The sequence below is a fragment of the Colletotrichum chrysophilum genome (genome assembly GCF_026319265.1).
Source record: "Colletotrichum chrysophilum strain AFK26 chromosome Unknown scaffold_14, whole genome shotgun sequence".
Classification (NCBI taxonomy): Eukaryota; Fungi; Ascomycota; class Sordariomycetes; order Glomerellales; family Glomerellaceae; genus Colletotrichum; species Colletotrichum chrysophilum.
This window is the reverse complement of record NW_026517301.1, coordinates 119,754-147,422: the sequence shown is the minus strand read 5'-3', so window position 1 is coordinate 147,422 and position 27,669 is coordinate 119,754. Positions and strand designations below refer to the sequence as shown.

The following is a 27,669-nucleotide window of genomic DNA, read 5'->3' as shown; positions in this document are numbered from 1 at the left end:
ACGTTAGCAGGCAGTTCAATTGTACTTTGTAGACGCCGTAAGTTCATCAATTAGGCTTGATCAACACACTAACGTGGACGGCATGCGGAGATTCTCAAGCCCTACTAAGCTTGCGGGTTACTTGCGCGGTATTCCAACTCTAGGATGTTTAATCTGGCAAGACTTCCAAGGGCAGTGGCATGATACGCAGGGCTTAGTACCTTGTTAAAACCTTTGCAATTTGGGGGCCAGGCTGAGATCCGGGAATCGCTGGGCGGATTCTGCCTGGCGCAGCACCTCTTGCACCAACATGCAAGGGTTGAACCCACAAATCACCAACAAGAGTACGCATTCTATTCTGTTGGTTTTTCTATCAAGACGTTGCTTACACTGAACCAACAAGCCATCGTCATGAGCTAGCGAAGATCTTGCCATGAAGGAATGTTCGTAAAATAACGTTCAAGGATATCTTCTAAGTTCTACGTCACGAAGCTAACGCCTGTGTCTCCGTGAACAAGATCGTGAGTGAGTTCACGCAAGTCCCACCACCAAAGTCCCATTTGATTTTGATCTAGCTAAAAGAAACTTCAAGTTCCAATGTGAAGTGAACCAAGTATATAAACGGTGCCAGTCTCCTCACTCAAGGCTGTCAGTCTCATCAGACATCACAACCTCCATCTGCAATCACTTACAACCCCCATCTTCAGACCACATCCCAACGCTTCAATACCCAGAATGAAGGCCAGCGCCATTCTTTTCTCTTCCCTCCTCACCCAGGGTAGCCTTGCGGCCATCGCTGTGTTCGCGTCGGAGACAGCTGGCGGCACTGCTGGTCTCACCTTCGACGTCTGGTACTGGGACGGACCACCAGTCGATGATTGGGCCGACCGTACGCCCAAAACCTATTGCAGACTTCAAGGAAGCTTTGACAGCTCATGCGAGGTGTCTGGTTACAAAGTCGTTTTGCACTCGGCTAATACCAATGGTTGCAACTACGGCACCGACATCAAAAGTGGTAAGTTTCGCGGTGATGAGCCATGACGTCTGATTCGTGAACGCGTCCATATACTGACCAATCCTCTTATAGCCACGATCACGACCTACAAGGGAGAGAGCATTGAAGTTCCCTCTGACGGCTGCAAGGAAATCAGTACCTGCGTCTCAAGCGGCCTTGGCGGTGTTAGCATCAACGGCTGGCAGTGCGACTTCTAAAATATTGTGCTTGGCTTAAGGTATATCGCCTTAGCACGCTAGCACAACTATTGGCCTGTAGCTACTAATACGCGGTCGTCGGGATAACGTTAAGGGGATATCCAAAATGGATTTTCTTTGGGAGGGATAGGAGGAGTGAGAAGGGTAAATTTGCATCTGTATCCGTTGACATCGTCACTGGTTACATGGTCAGGCTCAGCACACCCAGGGTCAGTCCCCCAGTAGCTTTCCTGGCCCCCAGAGCACTGATAGAGCATTATTACTGGGACTTATGCCAAGAGTCATCTCAGTTGAAAATACATGTAATGAAGAGAAAACTGCACACATGCCTCAAAGTCGATAGTAGTATTCACAGCAGAACTTCGTTTTCTTTTTACTCCCGCCAAGACACATGTACGCTAGGATACCAATAATGTTCAGTGGTCTCAGTGGAAGACACCCGCATCCCCCTTCCATCGTGGTATGACCTTCTGATTACATGCTAACCAGCCTGAAATCAGACTTCAAAGCCGAAATGAGCGCCTGACTGGCTCGTTTTGCGGTAAATTCAGCCGTTGCAGGAACCGCAACATTAGGGTTCCCGCTGGCACAGGCCTAGTGTTCTTGTTGGAATGGCGCCTGACTTCGAGGAACTTCGAGGAGCCAACGTTGGAGGAGTAGAAGACAAGAAATGACATCAGGGTCTCAATCCGATTTACAGCAATTGCGGTTTCTCGGACTCAAAGCTCCGCCTCGTCAACCGCTTGAGGAAGGTCGTCCTTGATTCAGTAGTCTCGTTGGAAATCTCTTGCTTTATGGTTGTCGGCCGTAAATGCGAAAGAGAGAGGTTTCTCCGCCAAACTTCAAGCCGTGGAATCCAGCCAAGCCAAACGAGAGACATATGGGCAGCTTGCTTCTGCCTACATGCAGTCTGAAGGAATCCATGCGAAGATTCCTTCGACTAGCGGTTCGTGCATCTTGCATCCTGGTTATACTACCTAACAAGAGATAACATGACACTGTCATCAAAAGGTACGCTTCCGATGTCGCATTCATATTATTAGTCGCTAGAACAATGGTCATTTGAGAGTTGATTTGTTTGTAAGCAATGAAAAGCGGTAGGTCTGGACTCTGGTTCTAACAAGCCCGATATTGCAAGTTGACAAGGTTGGCCAAAAAGTTTAGAATGATCAACCGAAATCTCATTCAGACACAAGAGATCCTAGTGTGACGACTTGATTCGAAGTTGAAGATGAAAGTCAAACTGTACCACTATTTCTGGGCCACATATATAGCGTGGGATGAAACCAAAATAATCTCTGCAAATTTTCACGTAGGCATTGTAGATCAGACCTATGTAATGCAGGCTTATTATGCCTTTTGATTTCCAGCCAAAAGGAAAAGAAAAAGAAAAGTTGGAAGAAAGCGCTCATCAGATGTGATAAAGTAAAATAATGCGGCACTCACTGGCTAATGCTGTCGCCTGTTCAGCACCTGCGCCGCGAGACGATGACAGGGGATATCGCTCCAAGACGGCTAGCCCAGCACCGGGAATCCATTTTGAATTGTGTGACCCATGCTCACTTCACCTGCATTTATTTTGAACGCGCCTACCAAACCACATCGGCCGTGATTCTCAATGATGGCGTTTGTCCTCTTTCCCCTGCTGCCCACCGAAATACGGATTCAAAGATGGCAATCGGCGGCATGGCCCCGGATTCTTTCTATCACTGAAAGGCGCTCACGATTGATTTCACTGACACCTGTGCCTGCCGTCATCCAGGCATGCAGCGAGTCGCGCAGTTGCTCAAGCTACAGAAAAGCCTTCGATTACATCACCGACCCGGATTCGCGATATATCTGGGCAAACATGAATCTGGACACGATTCTTATAGACGGCTTCAACATCACTCGCAATCCCGAAAAGGCCTCGGTCCGCTACCTGAGAGTGGAAAGTGGTTTCAGATCGCTGGACCTCCGACTCCGCGAGTTCTGGAGCCATGATTTATTGGTCAATCATCCAGCGCTACAAGCCCTCGACATCCACACGCGTGACCTCCTTGACTGGACGCAGTGGATCGAGGAGAACTACCAGCATTGGAGTGTGAGGTCCCGCGTTCGAATCATCAATGTTGACACCGGCGAGTACCTCAATGATGTCAACAGCGGACCGTACAGTGACTGGTATGACACCCATATTGGAGGGCGGGAGCCGACGCGCGTGACGGATGAGACGGACGAGGAGCGGATGCAGGCAATGCGTCTCTATGGACACCCGCTGCCGGTGGCTGACTTGAGCCGCGGAATTGAGTGAAAATATATTGATTACTACGACCTCGTCAAGGATTACGTATTTTGTTTGGTTCAAAGGCCTAGTCGGAAAGATCAACGCCATGTAAAGATTTGTCACAAAACTTGTGACTTGTTGGGTATGCGAAATTGGGGTCTATCATCTTCAAGAGCTCTGCCTGGCCGATGATCTACGACTATGGCTGCAAAGGTCAGCGATTTTCAATATCCGATCACAGCAGGTAATGAAATGAAGTCTCGCTCGCAAGTTGTTTTTGTTCGATCGCAATGGAGTCTTATCGGCTTCTGACATCTGTTGACCGTCCATGTTCATCTCAACTCTGTATTTCCGCACATGCGTAGCAAACAACCGCGCCCACAAGCTTCTTTGGCAGCAGCACTTTAGCCGTTTGGGCGCTTGAATGGGCAAAAGAACGATACTCCCCTGGCACCAGGCTGTAAGACATTGTGAAAAATCGCAAAAAGAAATGGCTTTTCCGACACCGAGAATCGAACTCGGAGCTCTCCGGTGAAAGCGGAGTATGTTAACCACTACACCATGCCGGATGATAGCAAGAAGGGTCAAGTCTGCGTTTATGACGGGCGGCAAGTGCGGGGGCGTGGGGGCACGTAAGTATGCGTCCAACCTTGCAGGGGCAGGCATCCGGGTTTTCCGAGGTTGCCACCGAAACCGAGCCGAGCCGGGGCCGAACACCGTTTGGCAGCTGGCGAGAGAGATGACGACAGCGGAAACGGGAACGAGAACGAGGACGAAGCATGGTAACAACAAGCAGTCTGACTTAAAATCATGCCCCGAGGATTGAGTGTATGTACAGACATATCTGTAAATTAATTAGATTTGATAGGCACCAGGAGCGGTGGTTCCCTGAAGAAACGCTTGTGTTTCTCATCAGCCCCATATTGAAAGGGTCATCCCCATAACAGCTGTACACAGCCACACAATATTTACAACTCGAAGCTAACCTCAACTATTCCGACAAGACGATCTAACACGTCTTGACCGTACTCCCACCCCCATACCATGGCGTCCAAACCGCATCGACCCGTCCCCAGTAGTAAAACTTGTACGGGTCGAACCCGAGCCCCTCCACGGCCGCCATGCACATCGTCCCCCTCCCGGGGTCCTGCGCGACGGCCATATCCCGCGCGCCGGCGTTCTCATCCCCGGCTTCGACGCCCAGGTTGCACCACGAGAGGTGGAACGCGCCGCACACGGCGACGTGGCACTGGTTGGGCCCGGCGCTGAGGCGCGGCGCGCCGAAGAGGGTGTTGAAGACGACGTGCATCGCCTGCAGCACGCCGTGCGAGGAGTCGCCGCCGCGGTAGCATGTCCAGGCGCGCGATGGGGCGGGGAGGCCTGGATTGGGCGAGGCCTGGCGCGGGGTGAGGAGGTGGGTGTTGTTTTGGTGGGGGGTTGTGAGGGATAGGCCTTCTTCGAGGAGGGCTTTGGCGGATTCGTAGGCGGTTGGGGCGGAGAAGATGGGGGATGTGGTGGTGAGGGCTGCGTGGAGGAGCAGGAGGATGAAGGCTGGGAGGTTCTGCGGTGTGTGAGTATCCTAAGTGAGGTTTTTGGTGAGTTGGTTGACGTACCATCTTGACTGTTTCCTGGTGTCAGTGATGACCGCGGGCGAGACTCCCTTCCCAATCACTGGAGAGAGACTCTTGAGAAAGGTCATTGATGGGAATGGCTTCAGCCTTTATGAAGGGTGGCTCACATCCGCAGGGATGAGTGATCGTCGCACAAATTCTCAAGAGGCACAAATAAGTCACCACAGGTAACATCTTGGCCAATTCAATGAGGGTTTGCTTTCTTTGGCAATACCCCAAAAGGATGGTTTCATGTTTGCAAATGATGCCGAAAGCAGACCTGCTGGATCACTAGCTTCTCAGTGAAGCCTTGTGAGATGCGAGGTCTACCAAGAAATGAAGCATGGGGAAATTTTCACTTGAGTTGCTTGTGTCTCGTGCGGTGAAACTCATTAGCGCACCTCACAAACCACACGAGTTTGGGGTATTTATTGTTGATGTGAGGGCGTTTGTGACAGCGTGCCAGGCCACAGGCTAGCATAAAGCCCATCTCACTGCTCACCTCAGTTTCAAATCATATCTCACTTATGGGGGTAATCATTGTAATAAACTAAAGAAAAAGTGTATTGTGGTATCGGTGATACTCTTGTATCAGACAGGTCGACCCTGCCACTCTAAACAGATAATTCTGTCCACCTCTCTCAGCGCTCATGGGCGCAGACGTCTATCTTCTAGGTATCTTGCTCTGCGGTATTGCCCGCTTAATGACACAACTCAACGTACATCACTTCCGCCGATGCAAATGTCTCAGTTGTTGGGTATCAACTCCTCCTCCGCCGCCACCTCTGCCAGGATCTCGGTGCTCGCATTGCTTGGTGCCGAGCTGCCGACAGGCTCATACTTATCCTCGAGATAAACTGCAAAGTCTTAGCAAGGTGTTCCGTCAGCGGGGAAGAGAAGACTTACCATTAGGTTTGACCATGAAGGCGGCCACCAAAGCCAGTCCGAACAGGGCGGACAGGAGCACAAAGATGGCCTGGTCGAATGTGCCGACCGTCGAGTAGTATAGCGTATTGAACGCAATGGGGCCCAGGACTCTCGCCAAGGAGTGCAGGACACCGATAGCGCCCAGCAGCTGGCCGACCTGATCCGCCGGGACGTGCTTCGTGATGGCGGCCTGGATCGTGGCACTACCCAGACCGCCAAAGGACGTGACCATGCCGGACATGACGAAGACGGCCTCGTTCCTGGCAAAGAGGTAGCCGAGGGAGCCGGTGACGTCGGACAGGAGCGCGAAGCGGAGGATCCACGTGTCGACGGTGTCTGCGCCGTTGTTCGACTCCACGATGGACACGCCCGAGACGCGCCGGCGGTAGGCTGCGGGCCGGACGCGGAAGACGTAGTTGATGGTCGGGAGGACGATGAGCAGCGCCAGCACGCGGACCATGGAGACGGCCGAGATGAAGCGCGAGCTCTCGAGGGTGCCCCAGCCCCACGTCTCGGGGGACTCGGAGTACAGCAGGAGGACGGTGCCGGCGCTCATGGCGGCGCCGAGGAGGATCATGTCCGTGAAGGAGAGCGCGAGCAGGTTGATGCGCAGCCGAGACGAGGTGCCGGGGCCGCGGGGGTAGAGGACCTTGAGGGGCGCGAGGGGGTTCGCGGCCTTGATGGAGGCCCAGGTGGAGTTGTCGACGGCCTTGGCCTCCTGCTCGCGGTCGTGCTTCTCGCGGGCGCGCAGCTGGCGCTTGATGCTGAGGGACTCGGGGACGACGAAGCCGACGAAGATGATGAAGACGATGTGGCAGCCCATGGTGACGTAGAAAACAGAGAGCAGGCTGCCGGTCCAGGTGACGAAGTAGCCGGCCAGCAGGGGCCCGAAGGCGAGGCCGGTGAAGAGGCAGGCGTGGAGGTAGCCGATGCGCACGCCACGCTTGGAGGGCGGGGTGCAGTCGCTCGTGTAAGAGTTGATGAGGACGCTGCCGGCGGTGAAGGAGCCTGTGATGCCGTCTGCGACGGCGCCGACGAGCAGCCAGTTGTAGTGGAAGGTCCAGGGGAAGTTGGCGCACAGGATGACGGTCGCTTCGGCGACGACACCGCCGACGGATGCGATGGCGAGCAGCTTCCTCCTGCCATAACGGTCTGACAAGTGACCCATTCTGGGCGCAGTGATGGCGGATAAGATACCGGTGGTGAGATTAATGGCCAGGGTGAACATGGACACACGCTTCTTCACTTCCGGGATGAAGCATTGCGGATTGTCCGCCCCGAGCACGACGGGCGTGTACACGAACGCCGGGTCCAGGACCGTCTGGTCCGCAAAGTGCCTTTGGCATACCAAATCCACGATTCTGCAGTCGCACGGCATTAGCGACTATTTTGCGACACGCGCCGACTCACGCACAACAGCCACTTTGGCGAACAACATACAGATTCAGCTTAGGCACGAGGGAGCCTCCAAAGGCGAGGGTGAAGAGGGCATATGGGAGGAGGAGCCAGTAGACCTGGCGCAACACGCTTGTCAGCAACGAGAGAAGAAGGGATGATGATCAGCCAGCCCGCGGCACGGGCCGGCAAGGTTTGGTGGTGTCCTACAGATGGCGTTTTCCACCAGGGCAGGTCTGCGAAGTCTGCGTAGCCGGGCCATGTGTCTTCGCAGGAGGTCTCGCTGCCTGAAGCGCCGGCGCTGAGCAGCGATGTTGTTTCGGTGGCCTCGTGGATGGGTTTCCCTTGGGTGTCGCGGTCCACGCGGGTGACGACGATGTCGTCTTTTGGCGCTGACATGTTTGCGCCGGGTTGGAGCTGTCTGGCAGATACGGGTTGTTTTTGTCGCAAAGAGGTTGGGAAGCTTCCTAGAGCTCTCGCTGGACGAGAAGAGGGCGTGAGCGGTTCGAAGAAGTTATGCTGAGGATGTTGGGAAGCTGTTTTCGTCGGGCGTCGGAGCTATTTCGTCCCTCTCGGACTTGGATGTTGGGGGCCGGTTCAGTTCTCGCAGCGACACTGCCACGATGCCATTCCTGTTGGATCGCACTTTTGGTGATACAGCAAGGTCTCTCTCAGCCACACTCTCGCAGGAAGCGGGAGGCAGTAATTATGAACAGAAAAGATAAAACGGAAATCGCTGAAGAGGGAGGGGCTGAGGAGGGGCCGTGGCTACATGACCAAGGCCGTGACGGGCAGAGAGGTAGGAATGGGAATGGAAACGAGAAAAGAAATAGAAAACAAGCCCGCTGCGAGCTTCGTACCTACGCTACCTTACGTCGCTGGGGACCGGGGGCCGCTGTCCACATTGAGAGATAAGGCGCGTGTGGGACAGCGATGGACGCTGATGAAATCGAGCCAAGGGCCCGGGCGGCGACACAGGGACAGAGACAGAGGAACGACGCACTGGACACAGCAGACAAGACAGGGGTTGGGGACTGAGTGGGATGGGGGGCAAGAGCTGGGATGCCGGAACTTCTGGACAGCGCGGGTAGGGATCCAGGGGGTGATGATCGGATGGAGAACCTAAGGGCACCACGCACCGCCGGGGATGCGATGCGTACGACTCGGGGAGGCGACGATGGGCGCTGCCATGCGCTGCGCAACGCTGGGAATCCAGAAGTGAAGCAGACAAGGTCAGAGCAGTGCGCGCCAACTCTTCCTATTGGCGCAGGCAGAAGAAGACTCTCAAGTGACAAAATAGAGAACAGACCAGACCAGACCAACGCCGCAACGGCCTAACCACGTTTCGTTGGGGCCGGTGGACAGGCGGAGTTTTGTTGGTACAGACAGAGAGAGATGCGGGAGGAATGGCCGCGGACTCCCTTAGACCTCGACTCGACTCTATCAGCGGACGTTCATCATGTTGCGGTCATGACAGGGCAATTCAGCATGAACCCCCATGCAGTAGGTACCTAGGTAGAAAGGGCAGTGATGTGCCCTCTCCCTCTATCACACACCGTCTAACAAGTCTATCATCATCACCAGCGTCACCACCATCAATCCCTCAAAACAGGTCCTCGCAAACCACAGTGTCCCTGCCATAGGTCTGCCCAGCGATGGCCCGCGTGCCTGCCGGACCTGGGGTTCTCGACGAGTGCGAACCAATCTCGTGGGACGGATGGCGCATGAGTTGGCGTATGCCAGGCATATCCATGACGCAGTTTCGCAGAGATGGGCGCGATAAGGGGTGCCACCCTTCGGCTACTCTTCACTGACCGCAGCCACTAACAGCAGTTTCTTTACTTTACCTACGTACCGTAGGTGTGTACTGCATCCCTAGCATCCAGATCTGTCAGGGCCGACAGTTAGTGAGGGGCACTGCATCCAATGAGTGCTAGTCCAGTCGCAGCCATCGCGAACCGGGATTCGACTCGACCGCAGTCCGGGGCTTGATTTCTAAGCTTGATGTTTCCCCGTTCCTGATACCCGCGCGGCCACTTTGCTCTTCCACCTTGGACGACCAACAGGTGCTGTCACTGGCCGTCGGGTTTGTCACTGATGCGCCAGCAAGCAATGCAAATGCTACCCAGATACTACCCAAACCACCCTAAAGCAATGATAACCACGACTCCGCGTCAAAACACGTGTCAGATTGACCCAGCATACGTAACAATGTCCACACAGTCAGAGAGCACCATCCTCTCACAGAACACCGAGACTCTGAGTCCTGACAGCAGCGGCTCACTGACAACGGCGCAAACTCACCATCCAAAAACGGAACACAGTCCAACGCCCAATGCCAACGCCCCCTCAGAGGCCGACGGCATTTATCCTGTCGTTACCCGTCGACAAGGTTCGGTGGTCGGCCTGTTTCAGCACCGACCGGCGGACCGGTCCCGCGGTGCCACTGTCCTGGAAGTTCCATCTGTTGGCTGAAAGTCTGCCCTGTTTTGCGAACTCTGTTCTGCCGAGCCTGGGCTGGCCCAGGTTTCGTCTGAAGCCGCTGCTCTTCACGCTCCGGTTTCCGACTTGCTAGAACGCCAGAAGAACATCAGGGTGATCCGAAAGCACTTTGTGAGAAGTTGATTGCCCCCGTCTGCAGCTTCGCTATCTGTTTGCCATCATCCGACGGCACATCGCCCTGTCCACGGGGTGGTGTGCTGTCCGCCATGTGGTGTCTTGATGGCCAACAAACTCCGCTCCGCTTTGCTGTGCTGGGAAAATGGTAATCTACTTACCGCATTCAGCACTTTGCCGTCTTCCAAAAAAGTGATCCTATCGTCGGGCGTTTGCACGCCGAGTCAGCTGGTGAAGCAAACTCCACCTCTCTGCAGCGATCCAAGGCCACGCCATCTTGCGAAGCAAATGCTCAGAGCTCGTCACTATCGACAAGAAGGATCGACTAACATGTAGGCCACGCAAGGGACATCGTCGTTGGTGAATACGACGGCCGCGTGGATGCAACTATGCCTCGGCGGCGCTGAGGAGGAAAGAGAGGGGGCGACAACTTGACTTCGTGAATGCGGCTGCTCTTATCAAGGTGCTAGCGGAGCACAGTCCAATCGTTGCTGAGTTCCATGCACCCTCACGTCTTGTGGTCGTAAGTGACTTTTGGGAACCTCACCGAGACATTTTATCAGATCGGACTCGGTGTGGGTCGGCCAGTTTCGGTGAGCTGCATCCTCGGACTTGCGCAGGAGCCAATCACGCGGGCCTCCTGCTGACGTAAGTGAGGACTCCCATCAGCCTTGTACCAAAACTTTACGATCGCCTCACGTTTGCTCGCATCGCGTAACGCCCTCGCGACGGGCTTCATCGACTTTTGCAACAACCCGCCCGCCCGATTTCATCACCGAACTTTCCAAGATGGGTGTCGTCAAGGGAGGTGTCTGGACCAACATCGAGGATGAAATCCTCAAGGCCTCCGTCTCCAAATACGGCCTGAACCAGTGGGCGCGTGTCTCGTCGCTGCTCGCCCGCAAGACCCCGAAGCAGTGCAAGGCGAGATGGAACGAATGGCTGGACCCGAGCATCAAGAAGATTGAGTGGAGCAAGGAGGAGGATGAGAAGCTGCTGCATCTCGCCAAGTTGATGCCCACGCAATGGCGCACCATCGCCCCCATCGTCGGCCGAACCGCCAACCAGTGCCTCGAACGCTACCAGAAGCTCCTCGACGAAGCCGAAGCCCGCGAGGCTGGCTCCTTTGGTCTCACCGGCCCGGAAGGCGGCGAGACGCAAGCACCCAGTGCCGATGATGTCAGGAGACTGCGTCCCGGAGAAGTCGACCCCGACCCCGAAAGCAAGCCTGCCCGCCCCGACACGATCGATCTCGACGAGGACGAGAAGGAGATGCTGAGCGAGGCTCGCGCGCGTCTCGCAAACACACAGGGAAAGAAGGCGAAGCGCAAGGCGCGAGAGCGCCAGCAGGAGGAGTCGCGCCGCCTGGCTGCCCTGCAGAAGCGGCGCGAGCTGAAGACGGCCGGCATCAACATCAAGGTCGTCACGCGCAAGAAGGGGCAGATGGACTACAATGCCGACATTCCGTTCGAGAAGAAGGCCGCGCCCGGTTTCTACGATACCACCGAGGAGGAGGCGCGCAACGAGCAGCAGCGGTTGGCGTTCGACCCGAGAAAACAGCAGCTTGCGAGCAAGCGCAAGGGTGACGGGGATGAGGATGGCGAGAACAAGAGGAGAAAGAAGGAAAAGGAGCCGCCTTCTGCGTCGTTCCAAGCCGCCATGAAGGCCGGACAGATGCAGAAGATCCGCGAGGCCGAGCAGAGCAGCAAGCGACGGGCGCTGAATCTGCCTGCGCCGCAGGTCAGCGAGGGCGAGCTGGAAGAGATTGTCAAGATGGGCATGGTCGGTGAGAGGGCAAACATGATGGCGCGCGAGAGCGAGAACGATGCGACACGTGGGTTGGTCAGCGAGTACTCGACGTTGAACAATAGCGCCCCAATCAGGACACCCCGAGCACCGGCGCAGGAGGACCACATCGCGAACGAGATCAGGAACATCCGAGCTCTGACCAACACGCAGTCATCGTTGCTTGGTGGTGAGAACACCCCTTTGCACGAGGGTGCCGAGTCGACTGGATTCGATGGCATTGCGCCTCGCAAGCAAACCGTCGCAACACCCAACCCCATGGCGACGCCGATGCATGCCAACGGCGTTGGTCAAACGCCAGCTCGGGTTGGCCAGACCCCCATGAGGACGCCCCGCGACAGCTTTGCGTTGAATGCCAACGACGGCACAATGGTCGGCGCCACCCCGAGAGACGTGAAGATGAGAGACATGGCTCTGCGGAGTCAACTACGACAAGGCTTGGCGTCTTTGCCCAAACCGAAAGATACTGAATGGGAGCTGGAGCTTCCTGATGAGCAGAAGGAGCTCGCAGCAACCGACGAGATGATGCTCGAGGATGCTGCGGAACGAGACCGCAGAGAAGCCGAGTACAAGGCAGCACAGCACGCCCTGGAGATGCAGAGAAGGACACAAGTCATGCAGAAGAACCTACCCCGGCCAAGCCAGGTGGACGTCACTGCACTTCTGTCTGTTGCAAGCCAGGTGAAGAATGAGGCGGAGGCGCTCATTGCCAGAGAGGCGGCTGCGTTGATTGCCAACGACGCAGTCAAGTACCCTTCACCCAAGATTACCGTAAGCGGTGTCCCGCCTCCCCTGCAAACCATCAGCGACAACGATCTTGCCGAGGCACGCCTGCAGATTCTGAGTGAGACCAACCCCAGACCTTCCCGGGCCGAGATTCAACAGTCCTTTGACAACCGCGGCAAGAACTCCCTGCTTCTGGGACTTGGCTGCTACGGCGATGATGAGGAGGAAGAAGAGGCAGCTATGAGAGATGCCTTTGATGTAAGTCCAGAGACGAATTGATCTCTACGAATCATTAGCTAACGATGTCACAGTCCATTCAAGACGCCATCGTGGCCACCGCCGAGAAGGGCATCAAGCTGGAGAAGAAGCTTGCGCTGCACCTCGGCGGCTACCAGAAGAGGCAAAAGATGCTAAAGGACAAGATTGGCGAGGCCGCCGAGGCTCTGGAGAAGGCCAACAACGCCCTCAGCGGCTTCAAGACCCTCGCCATTTCGGAAGAGGTCGCCATCCAACGGCGCCTGGGTGCCCTTAGAGACGAGGTCGGATTCGTCAGCAGGAGAGAGCGCGAGGCGCAGGAGCTTTACCGCAAGACGAAGGAGGAGCTGGACGCGCTCCGCAGCAACGGGGTGAACGGACACTATTAGAATGTATTGTAATGTACGATTGGGTCTTTTGTGAAAACACCGGGGTGGTGGGCTGGCTGGCTTATAACGCCTGGGCATGGCAAATTGAAATTTTTATTATGTGATCCCAGCTAACGCCATTTGATGCTATGCTTTATATATCATTCTCAACATCGTGCTTCAAATCATGTACAGTATCATCAGTACCCCTTATTTACGCGAACCAAGCCTGGGCAGCTTGATCGGCACCAGCGTCAGCACCGACACAAACGCAATCGCCGTACAGCAGACGAACGTCAGCCGCAGCGCCGCCTCGTAGCTCATGACGACCTGCTCGCGGTACACCTCGGGCAGCTTCACGACCTCCTCGACGCTCTGGCGCACCTTGCGGATGACCTCGTCCTTGTCGGGGCCGGTGACGAACTCGTCGAGGTAGCCGACGAGCGCGTTCTGCACGACGAGGCTGCTGCTGGCGACGCCGAGGACCATGCCGAGGGAGCGCCAGAGGATGAGGGTGCTGGTGACGACGGCCTGCTCGCGCTGGTCGGAGGCGGCGAGGACGGCCATGAAGGTGCCCGGGAACTGGAAGCCCTGGCCGACGGCGGAGGGGACGAGGCAGAGGAGGTAGAGCCAGGAGGGCCAGCCGCGGCGCATGAGGGAGAGGGCGAGGCAGCCGACGAAGAGGGCGGAGGCGCCGGAGAGCGGGGGCCATTTGAGGCGGCGGGTGTAGGTGATGAGGAAGCCGGTGGCGGTGCCGACGATGGAGGAGACGACGGAGGGGAGGACGAGGCGGAGGCCGGAGGAGGTTGCTGTTGTTAGGAGGACGGCTTGGAAGAAGAGGGGGCTGGAGCGTGGTGTTAGTGAGGGAGGGAGTCTGGATCGAAAGGCAGAGACTTACATGTTGAACAGGATGGCGTTACTCAGCAGGGCCGCGAAGAAATTTGAGAAGATGAGGTTCGCCCTCGGGGCGTGGCGGACGAGGTACAGCGGCATGATGGGCCGTCCGGCGTACGACTGGACGTACAAGAACACGGGGAAGGACACCCCAAAAATGACGAGCGAGGCGACGACGACGGGGTGGGACCACGGCAGGACGTTGCCGCCGAGGTTGAGGCCGAGGACGAAGAAGGTGATTGCAGTGGTGAGGAGGGCGGAGCCCTTGAAGTCGAAGGCGCGCAGGGCCTCGACGAGGGTCTCGCGCTTGGCGCCGCGCGGGAGGCCGAGGTCGCCGGGCACGGCGATGACGGCGATGATGCAGCAGATGATCAGGGGCGGGACCTGGATGCCGAATTCCCAGCGCCAGCCGAGGTGGTCTGCCATGGCGCCGCCGAGGGCCGCGCCGAGGGCGGAGCCGACGCCGTAGATCATGTTGATGTAGGATTGGTAGGCGCCGCGGTTTCTAGGAGGGGTGGTGTTAGTGGATATATCATTCATTTACTCAACGAGGGAAAAAGGGGGACTCACTCGATGGGCACCAGATCGCTGACGATGATGCTTCCCAGGGTCATCATGCCGCCGGCGCCGAGGCCGCAGGCCGCCCTGGCGAGGATGAAGCTGGTCATGCTCTGGGCGAGGGCGCACCAGACGGTGGCGACGCAGAAGATGGCCATGGTGGCGACGTAGGGCGGCTTGCGGCCGATGCTGTCGGACAGGCGGCCGAGCAGGGGCTGAAAGGCGGAGCTGGTGAGCAGGAAGGCGGTGGAGAGCCAGGACGCGCTGTTGGAGGCGTGGAAGTAGGAGGTGATGACGGGGTGGCTGCTGGCCATGATGGTGCCGTCGAAGCAAGCGATGAAGTAGGTGAGCAGGATCTCGGCGAAGATGAACCAGAAGCGCGAGCGGGAGATGCCGTTGAGGTAAGGCGTGGACTCGACGCTGCTGATGCTGGCGGCGTCGGAGGCATCGTCGTCGGCGACGGTGACGGCGGTCTCAAGGCCGGAGTCGGAGCGGTCGGAGCGGCTGGCGAGGGACGGGCGGCGGTTGGAGGTTTTGGAGTAGCGGCGGGGCCCACGCAGGAGCGGATTCACGGTGGACTCGGGCTCGAGGAAGGGGCCGGTGGTCGGGAGGGACTTGGAGAGGAGGAGGTCGAACTCGTTTGGTGGGATGGCGTTGGTTTCCGAGCCGATGGGGAGGGGCGTTGCTGGTTGGTGTTCGATGGAGGGGAGGAGGGGCGTTCTCTCGTCCGAGGACGGCGAGGTCCCCTTTTTGGGAGCCATGATTTGTTTTGATTGGTGTTATTTAGGATTCAATGTTGTTGAAAACTGAACATGAGTTAGTATTGTGTACAGAGTTTGAGGCTCGTATGAGCAGGATGGTGGGTGAACCTTGAAATGAGATGTATGTGAATCCTGGGCCAAGACACAATGAGGTTGCAATTGAGTTGATCGTATGCAAGCAACCTAAGCTCCTGCGCAGAATGACATGTAATCCCAAACTTTACGACTTGAGCCTCAAGGGTCCATTCCAGTCAATGACACAATGTCATGAGTCAAAGATGATGAAAGGAAAAGAAAAAAGTATGAGAGTGAGAGAGAGTGTGTGAAGAATTGGTTTCCGCATGCAGCTTTTTTTTCCCACGGTCCACCCCCGGTTTGCGGCGGGCAACCTTGAACTTCTCCGCTCCCCTACACACTGCAATGCGCTGTAAGAAGCCGGCGAGGCATGCGGCCCCAGGCCGATTCCTTGTTACCGCCCCCCTCTCAAATCCTTCTCAATTCATCGAGAGGGGGGTCTTTTGGCTGTCCTGTCCGCTTCCCAGCCACCACCAACAGCTGTCCACCGCCGTTTCTACCGCTACCGCCGCCGGTCGCGGCCCGGCGTCAGCGCTGAGCCGTCTTGTGACTCACGAGAGGTCAGCAACCGTCCAGCGACTACTGCACCAGAGGCCTGTTACGGCTTACCTACCTGACTTGACCATGTAATCTCTGATGGCGGCGTCCGCCCGCTCTCCAGGCGTAACGTATACTATGTCCCGTCCCCCTTTTGCTCACTTATCAAAAATTTGCAAGAGACCCAATCACGCAATAGCGGGTATGTATGTGATGGACGGCACGGCAGGCTTTCTGTCTGCTGCCCCAGCAGTTCACGCGCGGAGGGGGATGGGCGGGCTGACACTAAAGCATGGTGAATCCGCTATTCCCCGGGGCTAGTGTGTCTATTCCCGCTGCAGAGTCCGTTTAGATGGAGGAAGTGTGCAACAAGTTTGCAGAGAGGAGGGGGCGGGCATGGGGGTCGATGGGCTGGAAAGTGGGGTAACCAGCGCTGACACTCGACGGAGGCGGGCCGGATTCGGGGGTGGCAGCCCCACACGACCCATCTCGGCTTCCGGTCCTCGGCTTGAATGGTTCGGCTTCGGCCTTGGAGGGCGGGATCGGGAGGGCGGCTCACCAACACGCCCCTATCTTCTTTCCTAAATGAATTTCCTCGTCAATCAGAGCCGAGTCATTGCTAACCACGATGGAGGCCTGTGTCCCACAAGTGGGATGAGCAGCGGGCATGCTTGGTTGACTCCGTCGGAGTTCGGCTTCATCGGCCTTCCAAAAATGTAGGTCAATTCCATATGACATTGAGAGTGCGTTGGGGGGCTTGACATTGCCGTGTTAAATACCGGAAGTTGCATCGAAGCTATTTTGTGCAGGAGACGGAAGACTTTGGACGGGGACAAGAAGCATGATGAAGAAAAACAACTAGCCATTCTATTATACTTGCTGCAGACTATCTGCTCATATGGCCATTTCATGAAACCAAACAACCAAACCGAATAATGCGGATGAGACGCCAAATCCCGATGCAGGACCCGGCAGAAGCCGATCGATTGTGGATCCCCGGCGCCGTTCGGCCATCGGCAGCAAACGGCGTTTGGCCGGGCAGACCACGAAGAACGGCGTGTTCTACTGCCTCACGTGGCTTTTCTTCTGGTGCCACGCAGTTTGCTTCTCGCAAATAACCGCGAGAGATCGCCTAACGGTATCTCAAACGGCAGCACATCGCCGCAGAAGCCGCTTGCCATGGCATAGAATCCCGCCAGCGCGGCAATGAATCCGAACGATCCGGCGACTTTCGTCAAGCTCTTGCCGGAAGATGTGTGGCCATCCGCAAAGGCAAAGTTCGCGGCGCAGTTGAAAATGTAGGAGAGCTCGAGTGCGCCGTACACGATGACATTTGCGATATTGCTTCAGTTTCGCTACGGTCAGCATGCAGCATGTGGTAAAGCTCTTCATAGGGAGGAACTTGCGTTGAAAAGGCTGCGATGAAGAAAAATAAGTTGAAAAGCGACCACACTGGAAGCCTTATGTTATCATCACTTCCTCCAGCTTAAAAGACGGGATCACTCACCAGCAAGATAGAAGCCGAAAGCATTGAGATATTCCGCCGTCTTGCCTCCATAACCATCCACGATGCCCACAAAAGGGATGAGAAGAAAACCAAAGCCACCGTAGTAAAAGGCTTTGGTCCTCAGTAAGAGCATCAAAACGCGACAGGTAGTAAACTCACCAAATGCAATCAAGGTCGTGTAAGCAAACATGTTGCCCCTGAGCATTTCCCACTGCGCAGAGATGAGCAGTCCGATTCCGGCAAGGAAACAGAGGTTGGCTATGAACACAGTCTGGTTCTCAACATTCCGAATTCCCATCATGGACAGAGATAGGGTCATCAATGTCGTCGAGAACGCCCCGTAGCCAAACGGGCCCTGCCAAGCAGTCTTCGTTAGCCTTTGGAAGTATGTAGATTGGAGATTCGATCTCACCGGATTTGCGAATTGCAATTTCGAATACACCTTTGCATTACAAGCCTCGAGATCACTTTCTGTTCCGGAGGACATATTGATGACCTCGCCGGCTTTGCTGCTTGAAAACTCAACTTTCTAGTAGGTTATTAGTAGTGGTGAACAGCGCAAGCTTTGTTGCGCGAGCACATAAATATCTTTTATTCATTCCGCAGCAATTTTGTCGCAGAACTAAATTGTTTTAACAGTTTCTCAAGCCATTACCATCGGCCGATATGGAGTGTGGCCCCTGACAACCAAGTGGTCATTCGGCGTTTGAAAAGCTCCTAGTTTGGCCCCAATGATTTTGTTCCAGATGCCATCGGGGCAACGCCACTCAGTATTCTGCCATGAAATTGATACGGAATCTTCGGAAATTCTTTCCAAGTCATTTCGAATCGTACAGCTTACCTCATGCCTGGCCGTGCGCCGAAGATTGTGCAGCGTCTGTGGAGAAGCTTTCCGCGCTGAGGGTGCGTAGACGTTAATTTGCCTGCGGAGGCAGCAGTCTCCATCCCCTTTTTTCCCTGGTTAAATGATTGGCCAAAACAAATGTATAAACTTATAATTGGTCAGTTGTTATGCTGTTGGTTCAGTGGCCTGCATGGTAAGGGGTCACATCCGCTGGTGTTGGCGCGTAGTTACGCGCTTTCAAGAATATAAAGGGTTGCAGCGACATCCTGGGTTTTTGAGTATTCGATTGCTTATTCAGCTCTCCTTGAAGCAGGCCAACTGCATCTAAAACCACTGACGTTACCCGACCTTTTCCCTCAACATACATCATGAAGCCCACGAACGCGAACTCAGGGCAACCTTTGTTGGCCAACGCATCCCAACCATACCAATACATGCCGCTTCGCTGGGATGATACACGCGGTGAGATCCGTCTTCTACACCTTTTACCAGCTGATGGCCCAATGGAACCGCTCCGGTGTTGCTTGGAAACATCAAATCTGGCTGTGAACGGAGATATGAACTATGAAGCCCTTTCTTACACGTGGGGAACGGAGGCTGCAACCGAGATGCTCATACTTCATGAGAACACTTACCTCAAAATAACCCCAAACTTGGCTTCTTTTCTCCGACAGCGTCGACAGAAAGACAAAGAAGTGGCGCTTTGGGTAGATGTGTTGTGCATCAACCAGCAGGACATCGACGAACGAAACTCGCAAGTCATGATAATGGGTGTTGTATACCTCCGATGTGCCGCCATCACGGTGTGGCTTGGATCGGAGAGCGAGAATAGCGACCTGGCCATTTACACATTGACACAACTCGCGACGGAGGCACCGTATGGAGCAATGCCTGAATTGGCTCCGCGGACGTGTGAGGCGATAGAAGGACTACTTAGCAGACCGTGGTGGGAGCGGGTCTGGATTGTCCAAGAGATCTGCTGGGGCGGCGGGATGAGGAAGATGCTGACGGCCGATTCGGTAATTCTCCGCTGCGGGAAAGTGGCGATACAGTGGAATCTGCTGGTGATGGCATGTGCAAGGATCAAAGTTGATGAGTCTATGCATCGTCAGACTATCGCCGGAGTTGAAAAAGCTCTACATTTGGACTACGTACGTTGGAGTGCCAAGCGGCTTTTTGGCAAATTGGTAGAAGGCAAGATCGATGCAACAGAGATGCTCCGACTCGTTGTGGAATATCGGCACTTCAACGCAACCGATCCTCGGGACAAGATCTATGGCATATTGGGCTTGGTCTCTTTCCCCCTCAGCATCATCCTTCCAGGGCTCGAAGTTGATTACAAGAAACCTGTTGGAGACATCTACATTGCGTTCGCGGCGGCTTCGATGAAAATTTCGAAAGGCTTGGAAGTTTTGAGACATTGCACAGAAGCATCAAACCACAAAATGCATTCCGGCAGCCAGATGTTGCCATCCTGGGTCCCGGATTGGTCTCATAAACGGTGCGACATACCTCTTCCAAGCCGTAATGCAAAGTCTCACGGCGACATTCCTTGGCGGGCAGTCTCACAAGTGGTTGGAATCAAGGAAGGCGTACTCAGTATCGAGATCCCAGGATCTTATGGGTTTGCTGAAAAGGAGGCGCAAAGGGTCCTGAAACGAGGAAAGGTCAGCCATGATCCACAGGAGTGGGCAAGATACTTGCCGCGCGAAATGGTGGATCAAATCCAAGGCTTTGTTGACCAGAAGAGGCTCGTGTTTGCAGGTGTCCATGACGAGCACTACATCGATCCAGAGGCCAACCTGGGAATGCACGAGACTGCCGACCATGTCAGCAAATCAAACCAGATATTGACTCAGCGAAACGTTGTTCGCAGCTGGTTCGACGAGGATAAAAAGAAGCGGCCTGCATACGCGGCCGGGGGAGACTCGAAATACAACTTCTTCGTGGACAATGCGAAAAACACAGTGGATGTGGAGGGCATTCTTTGGGACGAAATTGAATGGATACACGAACCATTTATAGGGGAATTATATTCGAGCTGGGAAAGTTCAACAGTGTTTCTTGTTGCTGTTGGGAAGTGCAAGCAGGCGGCCCTAGGTTGTCGACGCACGTCACCTTATCCTTCTGTCAAGGCGCAGCATGCAGCATTCTGGGATAGTCTCGTTGCAGGTCAGGCGTATCATTCGGTGGACGATTTTGAAGGTTGTCTCCCAGAAGTGGCAAAGGACTGGATTATAGGGGAGCCACCTGTAACCTTCCGGAATCCACGACAAGCAGAACTTGCGGAGCGCCAAGAAATTTTGAAGTCTCGAAGCAGAGACCTAGCAGGAGTCGCAAGTCGAAGTACTGTCGAGGCTGTTCTTTCTTCAGCGTTGCCGCCCATGGCCTCCTCGGACAAAGAATTGCAGGAGCTGAGGGTAAGCTTTCAGCGACTGGCAGACATGTGGAGCCTACAGCCTTACGATCTGTATCACCGCCCATTCAGCCTCCCCAGCACTGTCCCAGACCCGTACTGGCAAAGCCGCTGCCAATTTGACAAGAAGGCTTTGAGAGAGACCGCCGAATCTCGGCGGTACAAATGGGAGCACAGCTTGCTAAGTCCAGACAAGGAAGAGACAGCCCGACTGCGGGAACTTGCTTTCCAAGCCTACGGAGAGTCGCCCTCTATCATACCACAACTGGAAGAGCGCGATGCAGACTTTCAGCTCGAAAAATACGCACTGGGCCGACGCTTCTTTATCACTAAGAAGGGGTACATGGGCCTTGCGCCAGCGGGGGCGGAGACTGGTGATAATGTCGTCGTTCTGTTCGGCTCTCACGTGCCGTTCATACTGAGAGGCCGAGAAGCAGCTGACTACGAGGTTGTGGGCGAGACATATGTATCCGGAATCATGAAAGGGGAGGTGCTGAAAGAACTTAACGATGGCAAATGTGAGGCGAAGAGGTTTGTACTGACCTGACCGGATAAGTAGAGGTGGCACGAAAAGTTACCATTGTTTTGTGGTTGCCATGCCTGTTCTCTTGCTCCAAATTGGTTGCATTAATAGCACCGAACAGAACGCGAGTCTAGCGGATTCAAAGACAGATTTGCCAAGTCGACTATGTTTACGCTATGATAGATATTTCATCATCTATAATACAGGACGTCTAAACAATTATCACGCGCCGAAGAAAATCAGAATGGGGACAAACTGAAATGCAGCTGGAAAAATATCCCACGCAATTTTGTTTCTTGTGAAACCACAGAAGACCTGTTCCATCACGCAGGCCTTCAAAGTCCCTTATTCTCCGTTTTCTCGGCCGGCTTGTAGATCTTCATTGGCCCTTTATGCGGCCTCGTTGCAACAGTCCTGTGGCATTCGGCGCATTCATAGTGTACATCCTCAAGCCATCCTATAGCACCCGGAACACAAAGTACGGCGAAGAAGAAGAAACCTGATACCACTCGAAGAAGCCTGTTCTCTTGTTACCATTCTGTTTCACGCAGCAATACTACACGTATTCAAATCCTACAGCTGGCGTTTTGTCCCTGTCTTGGAGACTGAGGTTTGTGCCCGTTTGCAGCAGTACGGACAGTCAATCCATTGCGGCGAGTCGCCGTCTAGTTCTTCCAATGGCGTGGCCTCGTGGGAGTTACTCGTTTTGCCCTTGTTCCTTCTGAACATTAGCATTGCTGAAATTGAGATCGACTACACATACTCATGCTCTGACTCCATTGGAGTTTGTCTCATGTTGCTTGGATTAATATCGTTTGTGGCCGTCTCAACGGTGAAATATTTGAAGTTTGAGGTGCTGAAAGAATGACCGTCAATTTCAATATTCTCTTTTTAAGCAGTTGAGAAATCTATCAATTATAACAATAGTGGAGGCAAACGTCTTTTGATTGACGATGGGCTGAGTTGTGGCACAGCATACGTCAATCTTGGCAGACGTAGACAGCCACACCATACGGAGATGGCAGTGACCTGCATCACACCCTCAGGCTGTCAGCAACGTATTGATCGGGCGGACACACGTTACGCCCAATTAGGCAAATTGGAGTAAAGATTATGACGTGAACAACCATCAATTCTCAAAGGACGTAATTACAATATCCCTTTCTGGTAGACCAAGACAGACCACCTCTCTTATTTACCGTGCATGCAGCATTGTTCTCGAAGGCTGAAACATCCCGGAAACCATCGTTATGGTAGCCATATAGAGACATTAGGCGAACAGCCCCTTTTGCCACCATGTGCACCTCTGGTTTGCTGTGTCATCCTTTTGCAGAGAGGTGCCATTGGTTGCAAGATTGGCCAACACGGATTCTGAACCGTACACCGGCATCTCAGTGCCGTTCGACGAAGTTGGTACCGACTTGGTGACGAAGCTGACGATGTACTGCTGGAGAACGTCAGCTACTGACGGGACGACGCCGCTTGTTGCACCGTTCCGGAAGACGTAAGGTGTCTGCTGGCCATGAATTCCAGGAGGGACTGCAAACCGCACTGGATTTCAAATGTATTAGCAAAGCTTCTGTGCGGAGGCTACATGTGTTGAAGGCAAGAAAGTACGGAAATCAAATGCGTGAATGGTGTTGCTTACGTGCATAAGCCTTATCACTGAACGCCTGGGCAATGTAGTGGGTGTTGCAAATGATGTTGACGTCCTCAACTGTGCCCAGGGCCCGCTGAAATTCGTCTTTGTACCCCAAAGATCCATCAAATACGGGAGGATAGAGGGTTGTGTTGATGAACTTTAGCGCGTCCTTGGAGATCGTTGGGAAAGATGACGTGACCGTGGTGAGGTAGTCAGCGGACGAGTTGATCGTTGGGTTGGTGAAGGTAAGACCTTCTAAAGTGTTATGCATCGTCATGATCCGAATGTCCTTGTTGAATGTCCCGTTTAGAAGTAGTTGACCAGGCAGAGCAGGAGCGAGAGTGCCGTCTACGACGGGTCCATGAATATTGCTTCCATACGATGCCTCGCTGTAGATCTGAAAGGCGTTCGCGGCGATGAGAGCTTCGCTGGGCAATTTGCGGGCTTCACTGAGAGATGTGACGTTCAAGAGGGCGAGGAAGTTGTTGAAAGCTCGTTCGGCGCTGACCATCGTCGGCGAAGGGAGGAATGCGGGTGAGAGAAGGATGGCTTGGCTGAAGAGAGACTCGTTCTTGCGACCACCGAAGGCTGTCAGGTGATGCATGATTGACCCGGCACCTGCTGAACCTCCCATGACAGTCACTCTGTGCTTGTCACCACCAAAGAGGTGGATGTGCTGTTGGACCCATTCAAAAGCCAGTCGTTGGTCATAGAGCCCTGCATTCAGGGTCCCATTGGCAGAGACCTCCTTGCCTGCAAGCCAACCAAGGGCGCCGAGTCGGTAGTTGATGGACACGTAGACGAAGCCCGAGTTACTTATTCTCAGAAGTTCAGCGGGGTTGAAGTCACCGTCACCTGTCTTGTCGCCGCTCGAGTAGCCACCGCCATAGACCTGCAGAGAAAGCGAGTTAGCTTGCCGATTGAGACATCGACTTCATGAAGACAAACCATGACTTACATAGATCAAGACCGGCAAGCGATCGTCTTTCTTGGCAAACCCCGCCTGAGGTGTAATGACGTCGAGGAAAAGGCAATCCTCGGTGGTGCGGGAATCTGCGCTGACGATGGCATCACTCTTGGGGACGGCAGCCATCGCGGCATTGTAGTCGAATGGTTGGCTGTTGAGATAGGCTTTCGAGAACTGGGTAGCTATGAGAGACCAATTTCCGGAAGATTGAGGGCACACGCGCCCAATGTCCCCATTGTCGACGTGGCATTGCCGTCCGGTAGGCGCAATTGGTTCACGAAAGCGAAAATGGCCCGTGGGCGGCGCTGCGTAGCGTATGTTCGAGAAGTTGTAATAGCCACCAGTCTTCTGGATGGAAGTTAGTTGCTGATAGCCGGAATCAGAGTTATTTAAACCCTACATTGAAACTGTTTGCTCGATATGATGCCTGGGAGGATGTCAGCATTGTCAAGGCTCAGCAACCTCAAGAATTATCGGTATTTGGGGCTGCATACGTAGGTAAGATCCACCACCGGCAAGTTGCCTGCCGGAGCCGCCAGCGTGAAAGCCGCGAAGGATAAGATAGGAAGCAAAAGATGCATGATGTTAGATAAGTTGGATGAAAGATGATTGCTGATGAGGTTGTAGTTGAGATGAGCCAAAGGTGAAAATGACTTCGAGGTTAGGAGGTTTATATTAATTTTCAAACATCATGGCGAGATACTCTCCCAGATCTGCCTCGGCACTTGCCAGCTAATGGTGACTGAGATACACACCATTTAGGCGAGCGTTGTAGAAAAAAGCCTTCACACAGACGCTGATCCCTGAATCCTTCGACCATGGCGTCGGGACCTGTCTCTTAATAGGCGTGCCGAATTAGGTATAGTTTACGATGAGGCAGATCCAGCTGTAAACCGGACCCCAGAGCCTCCACGCCCAAGCACGCCAGCGATGAGGTCAATTTAATAGTACGCTTATGAATAGCCTCTAATGCCCTTGCATCACCCAAGAACTCACAACAAAACCATGTAGGACACGCCGAAGATTCTTCAGTCAAACCATTTTATTGGCGTCGCGTGGGAAGCTGGAACATCTCTTAAGATAATAGAAAGTAGCGCCTATGGATAAATTCTCGCTTGAAATACATTCTATAAGGTCTGTTGGTAATTGCGCAATGTAGGTATGATCAAACCGTCAGTTTCCATGCTCAGGGCACCGTGAAATGGTGGCATCCCGAGGCGAGGTGAGACTGCTCATTGCACATTTGTTTAGTCAGATCTGGCGTTGTTTGAAGTAATCACTCTGCGGTTTTGGGAAAAGAACTAGTTAGCTCAGCCATTCCCCGTAAACTATACCGATACGGGAATAGCGGAAGCCTTTTGATGAACCAAAGAGCTTTAAACCCTTTAGTACGGATTGAACGATGGCAACAATTTCATACTACAAAGGAGGCATGTAAGAAGCCACACACGGCAACATTAAACTTTCCAGGCCTGGAAATAATAGCACGATTTTCCACTTTTAACCGGGCGTTGACAACAGCGTCAACACAGAGGCTAGAAATGATGGCGGCCTCCTTCACACACTGCCCTCATCCCCCTGGCCGGCCGTTGTTCTGGCCCGCGCACACCAGCCCCTCAAGACAAGCATGCTGCGGACGCCATGCAGCAAGGCATCGTGGCATTGCGTGCTAGAAGACAGGGTTTTGAAACGGACCCCAATGGTCCGCAATGATAGGAGTGTGCATTTTGTGTTGGTAACAGTCAAGATTCGATATGCAGAAGCGGAGGTTATCGCCAAATACGGGCCAACAAGGGGAGGCGCAGTTCCCCAAACCAACATAACCGCCCTCAACCCCGGTCACCAACAGCGTTTCATTACTCGCCAGCTCCGACCGAGTCTGCCTTGAGATATTCAGAACCAACGTATTTAAGGATAGGAAACTGCCGTGATAAGATGTACCAAAGCCACTTGGCATCGTCGTGATCATCCTGATTCCTGAACGCCCATTTTTATTTCACTGCGAGATGATGTCATTCGAATCTTCGTCTAATGGCCAGAATAACGGCTCTCCGGACGCCAAGAAGCGAGCTTCGCCGCCTCGGCCATCTATCAGGAATCCTAGACGACGAAGCCATGCCGTAGACACAAATCAACTGAGCTCCAAGTCATCTTCGCTAGCCCCGACCCAACCCGGCCTGGCCCCCCACAGAGTACGAAAGCGTGCTTCGAGTCAACTTTCGGCAAGAAACATCGAGAGTTCTTGCAATGAAGACCTGCCATGTGTCGGTTCCTTTCAGGGGACCGATATTGAGATCGACACATCAAGCCGAAAACCAGCTCCTAGAGTCAGGTCAATTTCATCAGCGTCTTCTTACGCCTTAGAACCTCTGCCGTTTCAACAAAAGAGGATATCAAGCAATGAATCTAGACCGCCACTTGGAGTTTCTCACACCTCGCCAGAGATGGGTGACGAGGCAGAAAGACGCCAGCAGCGCCCGGATCTCCCCGAAAGAGGCACAAGCGATGTTGGCTCTGCCCGAAAGAAGCTCTCGAGTTTTCAGATCGATCGAAATCTAGCAAAGCTCATTAAGGATGGCCCTTCCTATAAGGGGAAAGAGACGCAAATTGGATCCATCTACTTATACAAAATCAAGTCTACGGAGACCGACGTCGAACTTCTTAAGATTGGGAGGACACAGAAACATCCCGACCGGCGCCGTTCCCAGATCAAAGGCGTTTGCGCTCACGTGGAGGTTGAAGAGCATGCCAGTGCAGTGGCTGAAGAGATCAATTTCCACGGATTTGCGGAGAAGCTCATTCACGCGGAGCTGGCCAACTTCCAACATCAATGGGTCTGCAACTGCGGGGCCAGGCACAAGGAGTACTTCGACGTGAACGAGGACCATGCGGTCCAAGTTTTTGAACGGTGGAGAGACTTTTGCCGAGAACAACCTTGGACCTCCAACGGCAAGATCTTGCCCGGCTGGGGCCAGCGATTGCAAAACATGGGCAGATTCAGTGGCAGCGAGAAAGAATTCAACCACTGGGAGCTGGCGAGACGTTGGAGCGTCTTCACATCGCCAATGACTGTCGAAAGGGTTGCTTCTGATGCCATTCGGCTCTGGAAGGATGGCTTCCCGAAGCGTTGGCGAATTGTTGCCTTGGCAGAGTTTATGACCATGGCCTGCATCTCGCGGGTGTCATTCTGGACTACGACATGGACAGTGATCATCGTCGGTTTATTACTGGTTGACCTACTGACGACGGATGACATGCATACTTTGAACTGGATCGATCGACTCATGGGCGGTGGCTTGCAAGCCTTCATGCTGGGGGTGGACATCAAGACGGTCGGCAAAGGCAGTTCGGATCAGAGCCTGTCGCCAGAATCTCGTCGAACGCAGATGCTGGATGCGTCGCTAGCACAAGAGACAGACCACCCGACACCGATTGGCACGCGAGTAAGCAAGTTTGGGGACTCGCACTTCACGGACGATTGCTCCCTTGATGCCACCACTGGTGAAAGTCCGGACGCCATGAACTGCGACAGTAGTTCAGAAGACGAAATTTGCTCATCACCAAGCGTCGAAGTGGCTTCTAGACGCAACAGACTTGGCAGCGGATTGGAGGGTTCAAGCCCCAACACTGAGACCCTTGCGTACGGAAATCGCGAAATAGAGGTGGTTGATCTGACTGGGATGGATTCGGACTAGCCACAGAAGATACTTAGGTTAAGAATAACGATCGAATTCGCTACCATCCCTCCAATCTGTGAATGCAGTAAAACTCATTACGGAAGATTG

General features: G+C 54.1%; 8 protein-coding genes and 1 non-coding gene across 9 annotated transcripts; 4 read left to right on the top strand and 5 right to left on the bottom strand.

Moving 5' to 3' along the window:
- Positions 1 to 714: 714 nt before the first annotated feature.
- Positions 715 to 1,191, top strand: COL26b_002730 (uncharacterized protein; the record flags this gene model as incomplete). The annotated part of the gene is made up of 2 exons (XM_053175641.1): positions 715 to 994; positions 1,067 to 1,191. 2 exons carry the CDS (start codon positions 715 to 717, stop codon positions 1,189 to 1,191), a joined length of 405 nt encoding a protein of 134 aa, XP_053040350.1.
- A 1,849-nt stretch (positions 1,192 to 3,040) lies between these two features.
- On the top strand, positions 3,041 to 3,484 carry COL26b_002729 (uncharacterized protein; the record flags this gene model as incomplete). Its single annotated transcript, XM_053175640.1, has 1 exon — positions 3,041 to 3,484. One exon carries the CDS (start codon positions 3,041 to 3,043, stop codon positions 3,482 to 3,484), a length of 444 nt encoding a protein of 147 aa, XP_053040349.1.
- A 470-nt stretch (positions 3,485 to 3,954) lies between these two features.
- Positions 3,955 to 4,026, bottom strand: COL26b_002728. Its single transcript has one exon. It is a non-coding gene; the product is annotated as a tRNA-Glu (tRNA).
- A 440-nt stretch (positions 4,027 to 4,466) lies between these two features.
- Positions 4,467 to 5,073, bottom strand: COL26b_002727 (uncharacterized protein; the record flags this gene model as incomplete). Its single annotated transcript, XM_053175639.1, has 2 exons — positions 4,467 to 5,018; positions 5,071 to 5,073. The coding sequence occupies 2 exons, from the start codon at positions 5,071 to 5,073 to the stop codon at positions 4,467 to 4,469; spliced, it is 555 nt and encodes a 184-aa protein (XP_053040348.1).
- Positions 5,074 to 5,814: 741 nt separating this feature from the next.
- On the bottom strand, positions 5,815 to 7,788 carry COL26b_002726 (uncharacterized protein; the record flags this gene model as incomplete). The annotated part of the gene is made up of 4 exons (XM_053175638.1): positions 5,815 to 5,924; positions 5,974 to 7,331; positions 7,435 to 7,508; positions 7,600 to 7,788. The coding sequence occupies 4 exons, from the start codon at positions 7,786 to 7,788 to the stop codon at positions 5,815 to 5,817; spliced, it is 1,731 nt and encodes a 576-aa protein (XP_053040347.1).
- A 3,006-nt stretch (positions 7,789 to 10,794) lies between these two features.
- Positions 10,795 to 13,181, top strand: CEF1 (Pre-mRNA-splicing factor cef1; the record flags this gene model as incomplete). Its single annotated transcript, XM_053175637.1, has 2 exons — positions 10,795 to 12,795; positions 12,849 to 13,181. 2 exons carry the CDS (start codon positions 10,795 to 10,797, stop codon positions 13,179 to 13,181), a joined length of 2,334 nt encoding a protein of 777 aa, XP_053040346.1.
- Positions 13,182 to 13,370: 189 nt separating this feature from the next.
- Positions 13,371 to 15,373, bottom strand: COL26b_002724 (uncharacterized protein; the record flags this gene model as incomplete). Its single annotated transcript, XM_053175636.1, has 3 exons — positions 13,371 to 14,004; positions 14,059 to 14,559; positions 14,625 to 15,373. 3 exons carry the CDS (start codon positions 15,371 to 15,373, stop codon positions 13,371 to 13,373), a joined length of 1,884 nt encoding a protein of 627 aa, XP_053040345.1.
- A 7,172-nt stretch (positions 15,374 to 22,545) lies between these two features.
- On the bottom strand, positions 22,546 to 24,010 carry COL26b_002723 (uncharacterized protein; the record flags this gene model as incomplete). The annotated part of the gene is made up of 3 exons (XM_053175635.1): positions 22,546 to 22,826; positions 22,924 to 23,809; positions 23,876 to 24,010. 3 exons carry the CDS (start codon positions 24,008 to 24,010, stop codon positions 22,546 to 22,548), a joined length of 1,302 nt encoding a protein of 433 aa, XP_053040344.1.
- A 2,318-nt stretch (positions 24,011 to 26,328) lies between these two features.
- COL26b_002722 (uncharacterized protein) lies at positions 26,329 to 27,579 on the top strand (the record flags this gene model as incomplete). The annotated part of the gene is made up of 1 exon (XM_053175634.1): positions 26,329 to 27,579. One exon carries the CDS (start codon positions 26,329 to 26,331, stop codon positions 27,577 to 27,579), a length of 1,251 nt encoding a protein of 416 aa, XP_053040343.1.
- Positions 27,580 to 27,669: the final 90 nt, after the last annotated feature.